A 15,162-nucleotide genomic window follows, 5' to 3' on the forward strand; every position below is an offset into this window, starting at 1 on the left:
GTGGGGTTCTTGGAGGGGGTGTATGCTGAAGTTTGGGACCATGTTTCCCTCCCCTACATTGTGCCTGGGCTCCACTGAGGCCTGCCCTGGGGCCACCCCGTCCCACAGGACAGGTCCTAGCGTCTACCCTGGGCAGTGCCTCTTGGCTTCACAGGTCTCCTAGCCAATGTGAGGCTTTGCCGGGCAGGAGGCAGCTGATGTAGTGCCATCCACCTGCGTGTAGGGGTGGGTACTGTGCCCTGTCACTGCTGACCCCACGTCTCCTATGCAGTGTGTAGCTGGCTACCACGGGGTGAACTGCTCCGAGGAGATCAACGAGTGCCTGTCCCGCCCGTGCCAGAATGGGGGCACCTGCATCGACCTCACCAACACCTACAAGTGCTCCTGCCCTCGGGGCACACAGGGTGAGGGCGGCGTGGGGGCGGGGCACAGGCCCAGGAGAGCCGGCGGTAGACCAGCCAGGGGGGCATAGGGCTGAGTAGAGGCTTGAGGAGGGGTGTCCTGGCCAGGTGGGATATGTGGTGCTCGGCCTCCACCCCCATTATCACCCTGTCTTTCCTGAGCACCCATGTGGCCCAGGCCTGCCCGTGGCCAATGGGACCAGGAGGGGCACTTGGGGACGCCCTCCACCCCATGGCCCTGATGGCACTGGTCTGCAGGCGTGCACTGTGAGATCAACGTGGATGACTGCATCCCGGCTGTGGAGCCAGGTACGCGGAGCCCTAAGTGCTTCAACAACGGCACCTGCGTGGACCAGGTGGGCGGCTACAGCTGCATCTGCCCACCTGGCTTTGTGGGCGAACGCTGCGAGGGTGACGTCAACGAGTGCCTGTCCAACCCCTGTGACACCCGCGGCACCCAGAACTGCGTGCAGCGCGTCAATGCCTTCCACTGCGAGTGCCGGCCCGGCTACACTGGTGGGTGCCTGGGCCACGGGGTGGGGGGAGCGCGGCCCCAGAGCAGCTCCTCACAACCCCTCCCCACCCAGGACGCCGCTGCGAGTCAGTCATCAATGGCTGTAAGGGCAAGCCCTGCAAAAACGGAGGCACCTGTGCCGTGGCTTCCAACACCGCCCGTGGCTTCATCTGCAAATGCCCTGCGGTAGGTGCCGCGGCTCAGGCGGGCAGGGATCCCCAGCCCCTACGCTGCCACCCCACACTGCAGCATGGTCTCGTGACTGACCTGCTCTTGGGAGGCCCAAGGGGGCCAGAGCCCAGGCCTCTGAGGGGCTGTGCAGAGCACACAAGCTGGTATGGGGCCGGGATTTCCACTCTTTCCCTGCCATCCCAGGTCCCCTTGAGGGCTTTGCAGCTGGAGGGAGGGCAGCCGGCCACAGGACTAGGCTGAGGCTCGTGGCCCCCAGGAACCACCCTGACTCCCTGCATCCCCCCCCCCAGGGCTTTGAGGGCGCCACCTGTGAGAACGACGCGCGCACCTGTGGCAGCCTGCGCTGCCTCAACGGTGGCACCTGCCTGTCAGGCCCACGCAGCCCCACCTGCCTGTGCCTGAGCCCTTTCACCGGCCCTGAGTGCCAGTTCCCGGCCAGCAGCCCCTGCCTAGGCAGCAACCCCTGCTACAACCAGGGCACCTGTGAGCCCACGTCCGAGAGCCCTTTCTACCGCTGCCTGTGCCCCGCCAAGTTCAACGGGCTCTACTGCCACATCTTGGACTACAGCTTTGGGGGTGGCGCCGGGCGCGACATCACCCCACCGCAGATCGATGAGGCCTGTGAGATCCCCGAGTGCCATGCTGACGCCGGCAACAAGGTCTGCAGCGTCACCTGCAACAACCACGCGTGCGGCTGGGACGGTGGGGACTGCTCCCTCAACTTCGACGACCCCTGGAAGAACTGCTCACGTTCGCTGCAGTGCTGGAAGTACTTTAGTGACGGCCGCTGCGATGCCCAGTGCAACTCCGACAGCTGCCTGTTTGACGGCTTTGACTGCCAGGGCAGCGGGGGCCAGTGCAAGTGAGTGTAAGGCAGGGCGGGATGGGGGTGCAGCTGAGCACGGGGAGGGATGAGGTGTGCAGGTGAGCGCAGGGCGGGACAGGGGGTGCAAGTTAGTGTGGGACAGGACAGGATGAGGGTGCAAGTGAGCGCAGGGCAGGACGGGAGGTGGGGCAGGACGAGGCGGGGAGGCCAGTGTAAGTGAAGGTGGGGTGGGTCAGGGGGATGCAAGTGAGTGTGGTGTGGGATGAGGGGTGCAAGCGAGCACGGGATGGGATGGGGGGACAGTGAAATGAGCGTGGGATTGGGGCGGGGGATGCAAGTGAGCACAGGGCCAGACGGGTGCAGGCGAGTGTTGGGTGGGATGGGGTAGGGGAGGCCAGTGTAAGTAAGGATGGGGCTGGCTTGGGTCAGGGAACCTAGTGGCCGGAGGCTGGGAGACAGGAATGGAGACAGGAGAGCAAGGCCCTGGAGCTGGCTTTCGAGCAGCGTGGGAGGCAGACCCTGACCAGCGGTGTGACCGCAGGAGGGCAGGGCAGCGGGTGGAGGTGCCCAGCGGCCCTGGCTGGGCTGCAGGGAGGCGCCAGGCAGGCGGCACGGCCAGGTCTGAGCGCCTGCCCCGCCCACAGTCCGCTGTACGACCAGTACTGCAAAGACCACTTCGGCGACGGGCACTGCGACCAAGGCTGCAACAACGCAGAGTGTGAGTGGGACGGGCTGGACTGCGCGGAGCGCGTGCCCGAGAGGCTGGCGGCTGGCACGCTGGTGGTGGTGGTGCTAATGCCACCAGAAGAGCTGCGCAACAATTCCTTCCACTTCCTGCGCGAGCTCAGCCGCCTGCTGCACACCAACGTGGTCTTCAGGCGCGACGCGCGTGGCGAGCACATGATCTTCCCGTACTATGGCCGCGAGGAGGAGCTGCGCAAGCACCCCATCAAGCGGGCCGCGGAGGGCTGGGCCGCCGCGCCCCACGCCCTGCTGGGCCAGGTGCAGGCCGCACTGCTGCCTGGCAGCAGGGGTGGGCGCCGGCGCAGGGAGCTGGACCCCATGGACGTCCGCGGGTGAGTGACCTGTCTCGGTCGTGTTCTCCTTGCTTTGTAGTAAAAGAGACTGAGGTTCTGGCAGGACCTGGGACCCGCCCAGGGCCTAGCACAGGTGAGGGCAGACGCAGCCCCAGGTGTTGGCCCCAAGGACCCCACTCTCCCTGCTGCGCACTACACTTTGTCCCTTTGTCCAGTGGGGTTTGAAACCCTGCCCGCCACCAGCCCCACTGGCACTGACATGTACACCATTGGTGAGCACATGGTGGTCGACACGTCCGCTTTGTTCTGGCTGAAGGTGGCGTAGGGAGTGTTGCGGAAGGGTCCACAGCTGGGGCCGGCACAGCTCCCCAGAGATCCAGGGCCCTGGCGTCTGTCCTTCCATGATGAAGAAGGGGGGCTCATGGCACCAAGGGAGCCACAGAGCGGGGCTGGGCTGGGCCTGGAAGCACCCCTGAGGAGGGGCATTCGCAGTGAGCACCTTGTGTGCCCAGAGTAGTGGGACAGCTGCCTCCAAGCCCTCCCCGTCCAGTCCCGGCCCGCTGCCCCCTCGGGACGTCCTGGGGAGGGCTCTGACCCAGGTGCCCCCGCAGGTCCATCGTGTACCTGGAGATCGACAACCGGCAGTGCGTTCAGTTGTCCTCCCAGTGCTTCCAAAGTGCCACAGACGTGGCCGCCTTCCTGGGGGCACTCGCCTCGCTGGGCAGCCTCAACATCCCTTACAAGATCGAAGCTGTGCAGAGTGAGTGGACCCTGAGCACCCCCGCCCCACTAGGTTCCATGGCAGCTCCCTACTCGTGATCGGCAAGAGTCTGTGGGCAGGGTTACGTCTCCCACTCCCCAGATGCCGCTGCCGTCCGTGCTTGTCACCATCTGGGGCACAGAGTGCCACTGGAGTTCAGGGGAGCCCCCTGGAACTCCCTTTGGCATGTGTCACCTGGCCAGGGGGACGAATATCTGCCTGCATGTGGGAGTCGTGCTCTCTCCCACCCCTTTCCACGACTTCTCTTTGTTGGGTATTATTTCAAAATCATTATAGCTTTTTCTAAAAGAGAGCGAGAGAGAGGGGGAAGAATTGATCGGTGTCATGTGAAGTGTTGAAGTTTGTATCTCGAAAATCCCCCTAAATCCTTTGTCTTAACAGCTCGATGAGAGCGCAGTGATTTGAAGTTGGCTAATCCCTCTCCGTAAAGCAGAAGGGCGAACGCTGTCTCCAGATAGAGTCGGCCTGCAGGAGAGAATTTAGCGATAGTTTGCAATTCTGATTAACCGCGCAGAAAATGACCTTATTTTGGGGGGCGGGATGGGAGAGCAGAGAGGCACCCAGCCGCAGATCCAGTCTGCCGCGCCCGGCCGTGGAGTCGGAGCCTGATGCCCGGGCGCCGGCCGGCGGCCCCTGTACCCGTAGGTGAGAGCGTGGAGCCGCCGGCGCCCGCACCGCTGCACTTCATGTACGTGGCTGCGGCGGCCTTTGTGCTGCTCATCTTCGTGGGCTGTGGGGTGCTACTCTCCCGAAAGCGTCGGCGGCAGCACGGCCAGCTCTGGTTCCCCGAGGGCTTCAAGGTGTCGGAGGCCAGCAAGAAGAAGCGGCGGGAGCCCCTCGGGGAGGATTCCGTGGGCCTCAAGTAAGTGGGAGTGTGGGGCAGGATCCCCACATCAGGAGGCTGCCCCCCGCAGACCCATGGGTCCCCCCACCCTCAGCATACCCCCGACACATACCAAGGCCTGCCGTCTCAGACCCACAAATTCTGGGGGGACCTAATCACTCCACTATCAGGGCCTGCCCCACACAGTATGGCACAGGTGGAACCTGGTCGCCCACAGACCCGTGGGCGCCCCCGCTGCATGGCCTGAGAGGACCTAGTCCTCCCCACCACCACCATGGACTACCCCCTACGACCTATGGTCCTTCAGCATATTTCAGGAGACCTGGTCACTCTCCATCAGGGCCTGCCCCCCGCCCAGTCCCATGGAGCCCCCATGCCTTGGGGGTGTTTTCTAGTATCCTCTCAGTCTCACCCCACCCTGCCCCCAGGCCTCTGAAGAATGTCTCGGATGGCGCTCTCATGGATGACAACCAGAATGAGTGGGGGGACGATGACCTGGACACCAAGCAGTTCCGGGTAAGTTGGGATGCCCGCTGCTCCCCGCGCACCCGCCCAGCTGGGCCTGGCTGACGTGGCTTTCTGCCCCGTAGTTTGAAGAGCAGGTGGTCCTGCCTGACCTGGACGACCAGACAGACCACAGGCAGTGGACTCAGCAGCACCTGGATGCTGCCGACCTGCGTGTGTCTTCCATGGCCCCAACGCCACCCCAAGGCGAGGTCGACGCTGACTGCATGGACGTCAACGTCCGAGGGCCTGGTGAGCACCACTCCTGCCGCCTGCCCACCCCCACCTGCTCACCCACCACCCTTCCCCCACCCACCGCCCTATTGCCACCCACCACGTGTCCACCCACCCCTACCCACCCGCCACCCTTCCCCCCACCCATCACCCTACTACCACCCACCCACCTGTCCACCCACATCCATCCATATACCATACTTTCTACCGAACCACCCACTGGCCTCCCCTCCCCTGCCCAGGGGTTCAGCAACCTGCTCTTCCCTGACCCTATGGCTGGCCTCGCACCTTCCCCTCCAAGCCCAGTGGGACCAGTCTCTGGGAGCTGAGCACTGTGAGGGAGAGCAGGGCATTCTGGTCCTCTGGGTGTTTCCCACTCTGAGTGGCACAGAAAGTAGATCATCCTGTGTTCCCACTGCCTCCCTCCCCAGCGACCCTCCAGGTCACGCTGCCCGCGAATTTCTTTCCCAAAGGCCTCTCCCTAGCTCAGTGTGGTTACGCTGCCGTCCTCCAAGCAGTTGGCCACTGAATGGTCTTTGCAGCTCAGGAAGCAAAGCAGTGAGGTCCACACAGTGTGGCTGCAGGGGGGCTGCGTGCGCTGGGCCATGTGTCCACTTGGCCACCAGACCAGCTTGGGCCTGTGGTCCATCCCTAGAGGCCGCAGTCAGGCAAGGGTGTACACGGCTGTCCCGATTGAGCCGTCCCATCTCTGTCCCTCCTGCAGATGGCTTCACGCCCCTCATGATCGCCTCCTGCAGCGGAGGGGGCCTGGAGACGGGAAACAGCGAAGAGGAGGAGGACGCACCGGCTGTCATCTCAGACTTCATCTATCAGGGCGCCAGCCTGCACAACCAGACCGACCGCACTGGTGAGACCGCCCTGCACCTGGCCGCCCGCTACTCACGCTCTGACGCTGCCAAGCGTCTGCTGGAGGCCAGTGCCGACGCCAACATCCAGGACAACATGGGGCGGACCCCGCTGCATGCTGCCGTGTCTGCCGACGCACAGGGTGTCTTCCAGGTGAGCATGGTAAAGCGGGAGCCATGCTACACTACCCATCCATCCTACACCTCTGCTCCCTGGCGGGTGGCAAGGCTCAGGGAGTGCCCTGCCTGGTCTCTTAGTGTCCTGAGACAGCCATCACGTGAGCGGCCTTGAGGAACAGATGTGTATTGTTTGGCAGCTCTGGGGACTCCGTCCAGTTCAGGGTGTTGGCCTTGTCTTTTCCTTCAGCAGTCTCTGTGCTGGTTTCTGAGGGCTGCCACAATCCTCGGGCTTCCTCTGCTACTCGTGGGTGAACTGTGTCCACTGTCGCTTGGCCTTTCCCTGCATCTGTCTGCTCCGCTCTCATGATATACCACTCAGAAGGGGTTAGATTTAGCACCCAGCGTACCTTGTGTGCCCTCGTTAACGTGACAAAAGAAAACAAAGGTTTCCAAATAGAATTACCTTCACAGGTACAGGGTTAGGCCCACCACATAACTTTTGTGGATGCTAACACCCACCTAGCCGGTGTCCTCTCGGGAAAGCCAGGCCTGAGGTGGTGCTGCAAGGATCTGGGGAGCCTGCAGTGAGGTCGCCACCCTGCCCCAGATGGCCCCAGTCTCAGGGATGGCCCTCAGTCTCAGCTCCCCCAACAGCGGCCCCCTGTGGCCTTGGCACTCGGGCCTCCTTACCCCTCCCCTGGAAGCAGCGGCCGTGGCTTGAGGCGCTGCCGGAGGCAGTGAAAGGAAGGTTTAAAGGCTGTGCTGCCTGCACACCTGGGGCCCTGGCTTGCTGGGAGCCCGTGCGGGCAGATGGAGGGATTTGGATGCCCTCGTCTCCAGGGAGTCCCAGCAGAGGCTGCTTTTCCCAGCCACTGCCCTGCTGCTGACTCCCAGGCCGTCCCCAGCCCCACTCTGCGCAGTCCAGTCTGTGTGGATGTTCGCACCCAGGCCGTCCCCAGCCCCACCTGCACAGATATACACACCCAGACCATCCCCAGCCCCACCTGCACAGATACACACCCAGACCGTCCCCAGCCCTGCTCTGCACAGCCCCACCTGCACAGATACACACACCCAGGCCATCCCCAGCCCTGCTCTGCACAGCCCCACCTGCACAGATATACACACCCAGACCGTCCCCAGCCCCACCTGCACAGATATACACACCCAGACCGTCCCCAGCCCTGCTCTGCACAGCCCCACCTGCACAGATATACACACCCAGGCCATCCCCAGCCCTGCTCTGCACAGCCCCACCTGCACAGATATACACACCCAGACCGTCCCCAGCCCCACCTGCACAGCCCCGTCTGCACAGATATACACACCCAGGCCATCCCCAGCCCCACCTGCACAGATATACACACCCAGACCGTCCCCAGCCCTGCTCTGCACAGCCCCACCTGCACAGATATACACACCCAGACCGTCCCCAGCCCTGCTCTGCACAGCCCCACCTGCACAGATATACACACCCAGGCCATCCCCAGCCCCACCTGCACAGATATACACACCCAGACCGTCCCCAGCCCCACCTGCACAGCCCCGTCTGCACAGATATACACACCCAGACCGTCCCCAGCCCCACCTGCACAGCCCCGTCTGTATGGATGCGCACTTACGGGGAGTCACGCAGAGCTTTTAGTTTTCAGACAATTTTTAACTCAAGTGACTGGCTGCCACCGTATAGAAATTGGAAATTGAGATGAGCCTTGAGAGAGGGAGGTCAGAGCACCCTGAGGCAGCCCTGGCACCCTCCTGGCCGCCTGGCGTAAATTCCCATGGTGCTGTGCAGGAATGTACCATGCTTGGTGTGCTTTGCCACTTGTTTTTCCCACTGCCGGCAGATGTGACCCCTTTGGTGTCAGTGACACCAAACCAAAAAACGAAACCTGTTGCCATCGAGTAGATTCCAACTCATAGCAATCCTGTAGCACAGAGTACAACTGTCTTATAGGGTTTTCAAGGAGCACTTGGTGGATTTGAACTGCTGACCGTTTGGTTAGCAGCTGTAGCTCTTAACCACTGCACCACCAGGGTTTCCATCGGTGACACAGGGCCCCCATAATAACCGCCTTGGCGTGCCCAGGGGGCGTGGCATCGGCAAGAAAGTCATCTCCCCCACCTCCCCACCGCTGCGCTGTGTGTGCTTAGGGGGCCCTGACCACACTGCTCTGTCCTGGGGGGAGTGGATGGTCGCACGAGGCCTGCTTGGCCCCTGCTGTCCCCATGGGCTGGTCTGGGTGGGACGAGGCCGTTGGGACTGGGAAAACAATCGTTGTCCCAAGCCCTGCCTAAGTCCCTGCCGCCACCCAGATCCTGATCCGGAACCGAGCCACAGACTTGGATGCCCGTATGCACGACGGCACCACGCCGCTGATCCTGGCCGCCCGCCTGGCTGTGGAGGGTATGCTGGAGGACCTCATCAACTCACATGCTGATGTCAATGCCGCGGACGACCTGGGTAAGTGCCCCGGCTGTGGCGGGATGGTGGGAGCAGTGGGCTACGGCTGCTTTGCTCAGCGCCCTTGGTCTGCTCCTGCAGGCAAGTCGGCCCTGCACTGGGCTGCCGCCGTGAACAACGTGGATGCCGCGGTCGTACTCCTCAAGAATGGGGCCAACAAGGACATGCAGAACAACAAGGTGGGCAGGGCCAGGGGGCCTAGGCTGTGGGGTGCCTGGGTCATAAGGGGCCAGGCTGCAGGGGGCAGGAGCCTGAGGCCACAGGGTACCTGGGTCATATGGGGCTAGGCCACAAGGGGCAGGGGGCTGAGACCACAGGGTGCCTGGGCCATATGGGCCAGGGCATAGTGGGCAGGGGGCCGAGGTCATGTGAGTTGGGGGCCTGAGGTCACATGGGGCTGGGCTGAGGGGCAGAGGGTCAGTTTCACAGGGTGGGGCCAGTCACACCAGCCAGCTCCACCTCCTGGTTGTAGGACCCCAAGCAAGTGACTTCAATGACTTGCCTCAGTTTGCTAGCTTATACAGCGAGGGTCCTCCCTGACCCACTGGTCACAGTGAGATGCCGAGGTACAAACAGGTTAGGCACAGGGTCCGGCTGGCCTCCCTGCTCAGTGGACAAGAGGCCACTGCCATCCTCACCGGGTCCCCTCAGCTGTTGAGGAGCAGTAGCCAGGTAGTGTGGCTCCACAGGGGGTGGGCACACAATGATCTAGGCCTCGTGTAAGTGAGCAGACCTTTGCCCCACACAGACGCCTGTCTCGCTCACACGTGGCTAAGGAAGCTGTGCTGTGCTCCCTGCCCCTATTCTAATGCAAGGCCCCCTCACCCCCGTGTCTCTGGAAGCCCGCTGCTGCCACACACTCACTGTAGGGCATCTTGGGTGTTGGGGCACACAAGCGCAGACACCACCTCCACTGCACATGTCAGCCAGGGGGTCGCCCTGAAATGGGGGCATGGGGGAGTTGTGGACCTGGGTCCCCCAGTGTTTCCTGGGTCTCTCAGTATGTGTGCCAGGTGGTAGGTCCAGGATCATGGTCCCCACCTCCTGGCAGTGGCTGAGCCCAGATTCAGTGGGACCAGCGAAAGGGGTCAGGCGTGGCTGTGGCCATAGCTAAGGCCTTGTGTGTGCCAGGGAGGTACCACAGGCCCCTTATGGACTTTGTCGCTCCCCACGTGGTGGCCTCAGAGGGGATGTGTGGTGTGTCCGCTTGGAGACGCGAAGCCAAGACCCAGAGAAGCTAAGATGGCAGGGTCACTTGGGGCCATCTGGACGGGGGCCCCTGCCTGGCTCCCGGGGCCTCACCAAAAAAACCCAAAAACCCATTGCTGTTGAGTTGATTCCGACTAGTAGTCTCCCCACACGCCTGGAATCACTGCAACATTTTATGTTTTGGGTTCTCATGGGGTTCGTGACCCCCCAAAAGGTCAAGCATTGCTGATGTTCAATCTAGGATCCTACAGGAAGGGCTCGGTTGGGCTGGTGCATGTGGGGAGCCTGGGGCGGGTCAGGATGGGCCCAGCCGTGGTGGGGTGCCGCAGCCGTGCAGCTACCTCATTGCCCGTGCCCACAGGAGGAGACGCCCCTGTTCTTGGCCGCCCGCGAGGGCAGCTACGAGACGGCCAAGGTGCTGCTGGACCACTTTGCCAACCGGGACATCACGGACCACATGGACCGCCTGCCGCGTGACATTGCCCAGGAGCGCATGCACCATGACATTGTGCGGCTACTGGATGAGCACAACCTGGTACGCAGCCCTCCACTGCCCGGTGCCGGCCTGGGCGGTGCGCCCACCCTTTCGCCCCCGCTCTGCTCCCCGAACGGCTACCTGGGCAACCTCAAGCCAGCCATGCCAGGCAAAAAGGCCCGCAAGCCCAGCACCAAGGGCCTGGCCTGTGGGGGCGGCGGCAGCAAAGAAGCCAAGGACCTCAAGGCGCGGCGGAAGAAGTCCCAGGACGGTAAGGGCTGCCTCCTGGACGGCGCCAGCGTGCTTTCGCCTGTGGACTCCCTCGAGTCGCCCCACGGCTACCTGTCAGACGTGTCCTCCCCGCCCCTGCTGCCATCCCCGTTCCAGCAGTCCCCATCCCTGCCTCTCAACCATCTGCCGGGCATGCCTGACGCCCACCTGGGCCTCGCGCACCTGAACATGGCGGCCAAGCCTGAGATGGCGGCCTTGGGCGGGGGTGGCCGGCTAGCCTTCGAGGCCGGGCCACCTCGTCTCTCCCACCTGCCGGTGGCCTCCAGCACCAGCACCGCTATGGGCGCTGGGGGGGGCGCTATGAATTTCACCGTGGGTGGAGCCGCCAGCCTGAGCGGGCAGTGCGAGTGGCTGTCCCGGCTGCAGAACAGCAGGGTCCCGAGCCAGTACACCCCGCTGCGTGGTGCGGCCGGCACCCTGACCCCACAGGCGCCAGCCCTCCAGCATGGCGTGATGGGCCCGTTGCACAGCGGCCTCTCCTCCGGCACCGTGTCCCAGATGGTAAGCTACCAGGGGCTGCCCAACTCGCGGCTGGCCACCCAGCCACACCTGGTGCCGGCCCAGCAACTGCCGCAGGTCCAGCAGCAGCCGCAGCCTCAGCCGAATCTGCAGATGCAGCCGCAGCCGCAGCCGCAAAACTTACAGATGCAGCAACGCCTGCAGCCGCCACAGCCACAGCCACACCTCAGCGGGAGCTCGGCGGCCAACGGCCACTTGGGCCGGAGCTTCCTGGGCGGCGAGCCGAGCCAGGCAGACGTGCAGCCACTGGGCCCCAGTGGCCTGGCGGTGCACACCATCCTGCCTCAGGAGGGCCCGGTCCTGCCCACGGTGCTGCCGCCCTCGCTGGCGACGCCCCTGACCACCGCCCAGTTCCTGACACCACCCTCCCAGCACAGCTTCACCTCCTCGCCTGCAGACAACACGCCCAGCCACCAGCTGCAGGTGCCCGAGCACCCGTTCCTCACACCGTCGCCCGAGTCCCCCGACCAGTGGTCCAGCTCCTCACCGCACTCCAACATCTCTGACTGGTCCGAGGGTATCTCCAGCCCCCCGACCAGTTTGCCGTCCCAGATCGCCCACATTCCAGAGGCGTTCAAGTAAACAGCCGCCTCCCTGGGACCTCGGCTTCCTCTCCCAAGCTCGGCCGGGGCTGTGCGCGTGCAGCCAGACACTGGCCTGCGGAGCCTTTCTAGAAACCCACGTTTTTATACAAATCAAGACGACACGAATTTCAGCCTTTTTTTTTTTTAGTATTTATTTATGTACTTTTGTTTCACATGGAAACACTGCCTTTTTATTTATACGTGCTGTGTTCTAGGCATCAGGTAGGAACTTTTATCGGCTCCAAGTAAATGTAAACAAGTTCTCAGTATGTTTCTTCCGCTTGGGACAAAGACGCTTTGTGTGTGTTTGTAAAATATGAACAAAGATTCGTGATTTATAAATGCCATTTATTTATTGATTTCTTTTTTCAAAGTCCAAAAAGAAATGATGTGTAGGAGGAAGGGAGGTTTAAACCAGCCTTGTCCAAAAAGCTCCCAAGGTCCCCAGGGCCTGTGCCACATCCCCAGGCCCCGCCCAGCAGCACCTGCAGCTAGTGACGAACAAGGAGGCCCGCCCTCCCGTACCTGTGGCACGCAGACTCGTGTGCACCCAAAGTAGGCTGCCTGAGGTGGCCCCTAAAGTAAAGTCAGGTAGCTGGCATGACTCGGTGTTTTTAAGTGATTTTTTTTAAGATGTGCTTTTAAGATGTTTTCTTGGGGTACACCGAGAGTGCATTTCAGGGTACCAGTCGTGAATCTTTGTTTCGGGTTCAGTATCACGTAGTTGTCCACTGGTCTTGCAAGTCCTAGTTTCTTCAGAAGCCCCCGCCTGCCCTGTGTGACGTTTAAACATCATAGGGGAGAGGTCAGTGCACAGGTCAGCTGGGAAGTCTGCCTTGGACCCGCGCAGAGGAGCCCCAGCCATTGCTGGGGAAAGACGCTGCCGGCTGACCCACCGGGCCATCCCTGCCGGGCATCCCTGCTGGCCTGCACCTCATCTCCAGCAGGTTCTCCAGGTGCAGCGGATGGTGGACTGGCCCGGTCTGGGCCCGGGCTTAGCAGCTGACTTTGATTGGCTCCTATTCTTTATATGGAGCTTGCCAGAGAGCCCACACCAAGGCCGTATCCAGCCTGGGGTGCACAGAAGCTGTTGGTTCCGGGGGCACCCGGCGGAGGCGACCCCTGGAGTGGTGTGGAACCTGCTGGCAGAGCTACCCCTCCTGGTTCGGAGGGACGCTCGCCAGGCAGAGCATATTCTTGCAATATCAAGTATAAGCCTGTGGCAGAGTAAATGTCTGTAAATACATTTTTAAAGGTGGATTTTGTTTAAAAAATCTGAATGAGGGAGTCTGCCGCGTGTCACGCTGACGAGGGTGTCAACACGTCTCAGCCCCGTGCAGCCCGGGCCCTGTGACTTCAGCTGCTGCACAGTAGCTCCTTAGAGCAAGCACAACAGGAAAGGGGCTTCCAGTGTGGCCCACCTCCTCAGGGCCTCCTCGGCTTGGTGAGGTGATGTCTAGCCATTCCCGGTGGGCACGACCAGACTCATCCCAAGGTGTTGATTCTTACTATGTTTTATAAAATAGAGTGTAGTTTACAGAAAAAGAAGACTTTAAAAAAGTTATCTACATGGAAAACTGTAGGTGATTGATGTTTTTTTTTTTTCACCTTCTTTTGTTAACTGATTTGCAATAAAAATGACGCCAGTGGTCATCCAGATTTCTTTAAACTTGGCTGTGGCCTGGGCTCATTTTCCATGGGAGGGCTGTTCTCTGCTGAGGTGGCCTGACCTGCCCCACGCTGGCCGCCAGAGGGTGCCGAGGCCGGCTGCGCTGTCTCTTCAGAAGTTCTAGAACAAGAGCCTGCAGCCCCCTTGGGCCACCCCCATGCAGGGAAGTGGGGACCCAGCAGGGGTAGGTGGCAGCTTGTCTCAGAGGGCCTCTCAGAATCTGGGGCCACACTGTCATGATACCGGACTTAGGTCTGGTCCCTCTTACCTTGGAGTGAAGGCCCTGCTGATCCATCCCTGGAGCCCTGCTGTGGTGGGGTGGGGAGCAGAGAGGAGCCCCGACCCGACTGAAGGGCACTGGGAGCCTGGAGTGCCAGCGTAGGGGTGGCAGGGGGTGGAGACAGTGCTGTGAAGGATGCGGAGGTGTAGGGACGCAGAGGCAGTGTGGTGTAGCTGTCTTTACCAGGTGCACCATGAGCAAGGGCCCTGTCCCTGCCAGCCACCCCCACATGGGTCACCCTGCCCCTCCCTGTGCCCTGGACACCCACCCGAGGCCTCTGTCTCTACCTGGCCCCACACCTTTGGGGCCTGCAGGCAGGTGGTCTCAGGCTAGAGTGACAAAGGGGGGCCACATGTCCCCCTCCATCTGTCCAAGACAAGTGGAAACCAAAGACCCCCTCCCAAGTTTGGGGCTTCCTCCACAGCCGGCCCAGTGCTGGCACATGGACAGGTAATACACAAGAGATTCTAGGAGCAGTGACTGTCCTTGGGAGGAAGTGGCTCGTCTTCAGGGGGAGTGGGCTCAGCCTGAGTGGCCCAAAGAGCCCCTAGCACCCCACTGTCCCACTCCTGTGTGTGTCCCCAAAAGACTGGAAAGCAGGGACTCAGACACATGTGCCCCAGTGTTCACTGCAGCACTAATCACAGAAGTCCAGAGTGGGAACACCCAGGTGTCCGTCAGCAGACGAGTGGATGAACCCCTGGTGGTCCACACGCAACAGGCTGTTACTCACCAAGAGGAATGGCGTATGGGCAGGAGCTAGGGAGCAGGTGAAACTCGCTTTATGCTGAGCGAAATAAGTAGGCAGGGACCTCCCATCTAAGGAAATGTCTGGGCAGGTATAACCCCAAACAGAAGGTAGATTAGTGGTGGCCAGGGCCAGGGGACTGCTTACTGGGCACAGGGTCCTCTCTGGGCTGGTGAAAGCACTTTGGAACCAGATAGGGAGGGAAGTTGTACAATGTCGTGAACGTGCCAAGCGCCAATGAATCGTTCACCTTTAAATGGTTAATTTTATGTTATATGAATTTCCCCTCAATAATTCTTTCTTTTTTAAAGAGCTCCTAGCAGTGTTTGAACTTCCAAGAAGTTCTTTGGAACTGTGGGGTCCCCACAGAGCAGGGAAGACTGGCCTCTGGGGGCTCATAGGCCTTACGAAGGAGGACTGCTTGGCTCCCTGGAGCCGTCAGAGCCCAGCAGCTGGTGAAGGCTGCAGAGGAGATGGAGGGCTCTCCGAGCCTCAACCTTCTCATCTTTAAGCTGGGCGTGCTGGGAATCGCCCTGGCCCTCACAGCAGAAATCCCAGACTAAAGTGCAAAGCCAACGTGGACAGACGTGCCCACCCCTATGGA

At 61.5% G+C, this 15,162-nt stretch overlaps 1 protein-coding gene across 5 annotated transcripts in view; it reads left to right on the forward strand.

Moving 5' to 3' along the window:
- Positions 1 to 14,906, forward strand: part of NOTCH1 (notch receptor 1) — a 49,520-nt gene extending 34,614 nt beyond the window's left edge. Inside the window, exons 22-34 of one of the 5 annotated variants that reach the window (XM_064290645.1) lie at positions 272 to 404; positions 660 to 917; positions 989 to 1,101; positions 1,398 to 1,969; positions 2,578 to 3,009; positions 3,582 to 3,730; positions 4,397 to 4,613; positions 5,024 to 5,111; positions 5,186 to 5,351; positions 6,058 to 6,353; positions 8,636 to 8,783; positions 8,865 to 8,962; positions 10,354 to 14,894. In XM_064290645.1, coding sequence (XP_064146715.1) covers positions 272 to 404; positions 660 to 917; positions 989 to 1,101; positions 1,398 to 1,969; positions 2,578 to 3,009; positions 3,582 to 3,730; positions 4,397 to 4,613; positions 5,024 to 5,111; positions 5,186 to 5,351; positions 6,058 to 6,353; positions 8,636 to 8,783; positions 8,865 to 8,962; positions 10,354 to 11,859 — 4,176 coding nt within the window. In that variant the 3' untranslated portion in view covers positions 11,860 to 14,894. Of the gene's footprint in view, positions 1 to 271; positions 405 to 659; positions 918 to 988; positions 1,102 to 1,397; positions 1,970 to 2,577; positions 3,010 to 3,581; positions 3,731 to 4,396; positions 4,614 to 5,023; positions 5,112 to 5,185; positions 5,352 to 6,057; positions 6,354 to 8,635; positions 8,784 to 8,864; positions 8,963 to 10,353 lie in introns of all 5 variants that reach the window. The other 4 variants (XM_064290646.1, XM_064290647.1, XM_064290643.1 and 1 more) reach the window with 4 other exon arrangements.
- The last annotated feature ends 256 nt before the right edge of the window (positions 14,907 to 15,162 follow it).

Source organism: Loxodonta africana, chromosome 9 (assembly GCF_030014295.1).
Source record: "Loxodonta africana isolate mLoxAfr1 chromosome 9, mLoxAfr1.hap2, whole genome shotgun sequence".
NCBI lineage: Eukaryota > Metazoa > Chordata > Mammalia > Proboscidea > Elephantidae > Loxodonta > Loxodonta africana.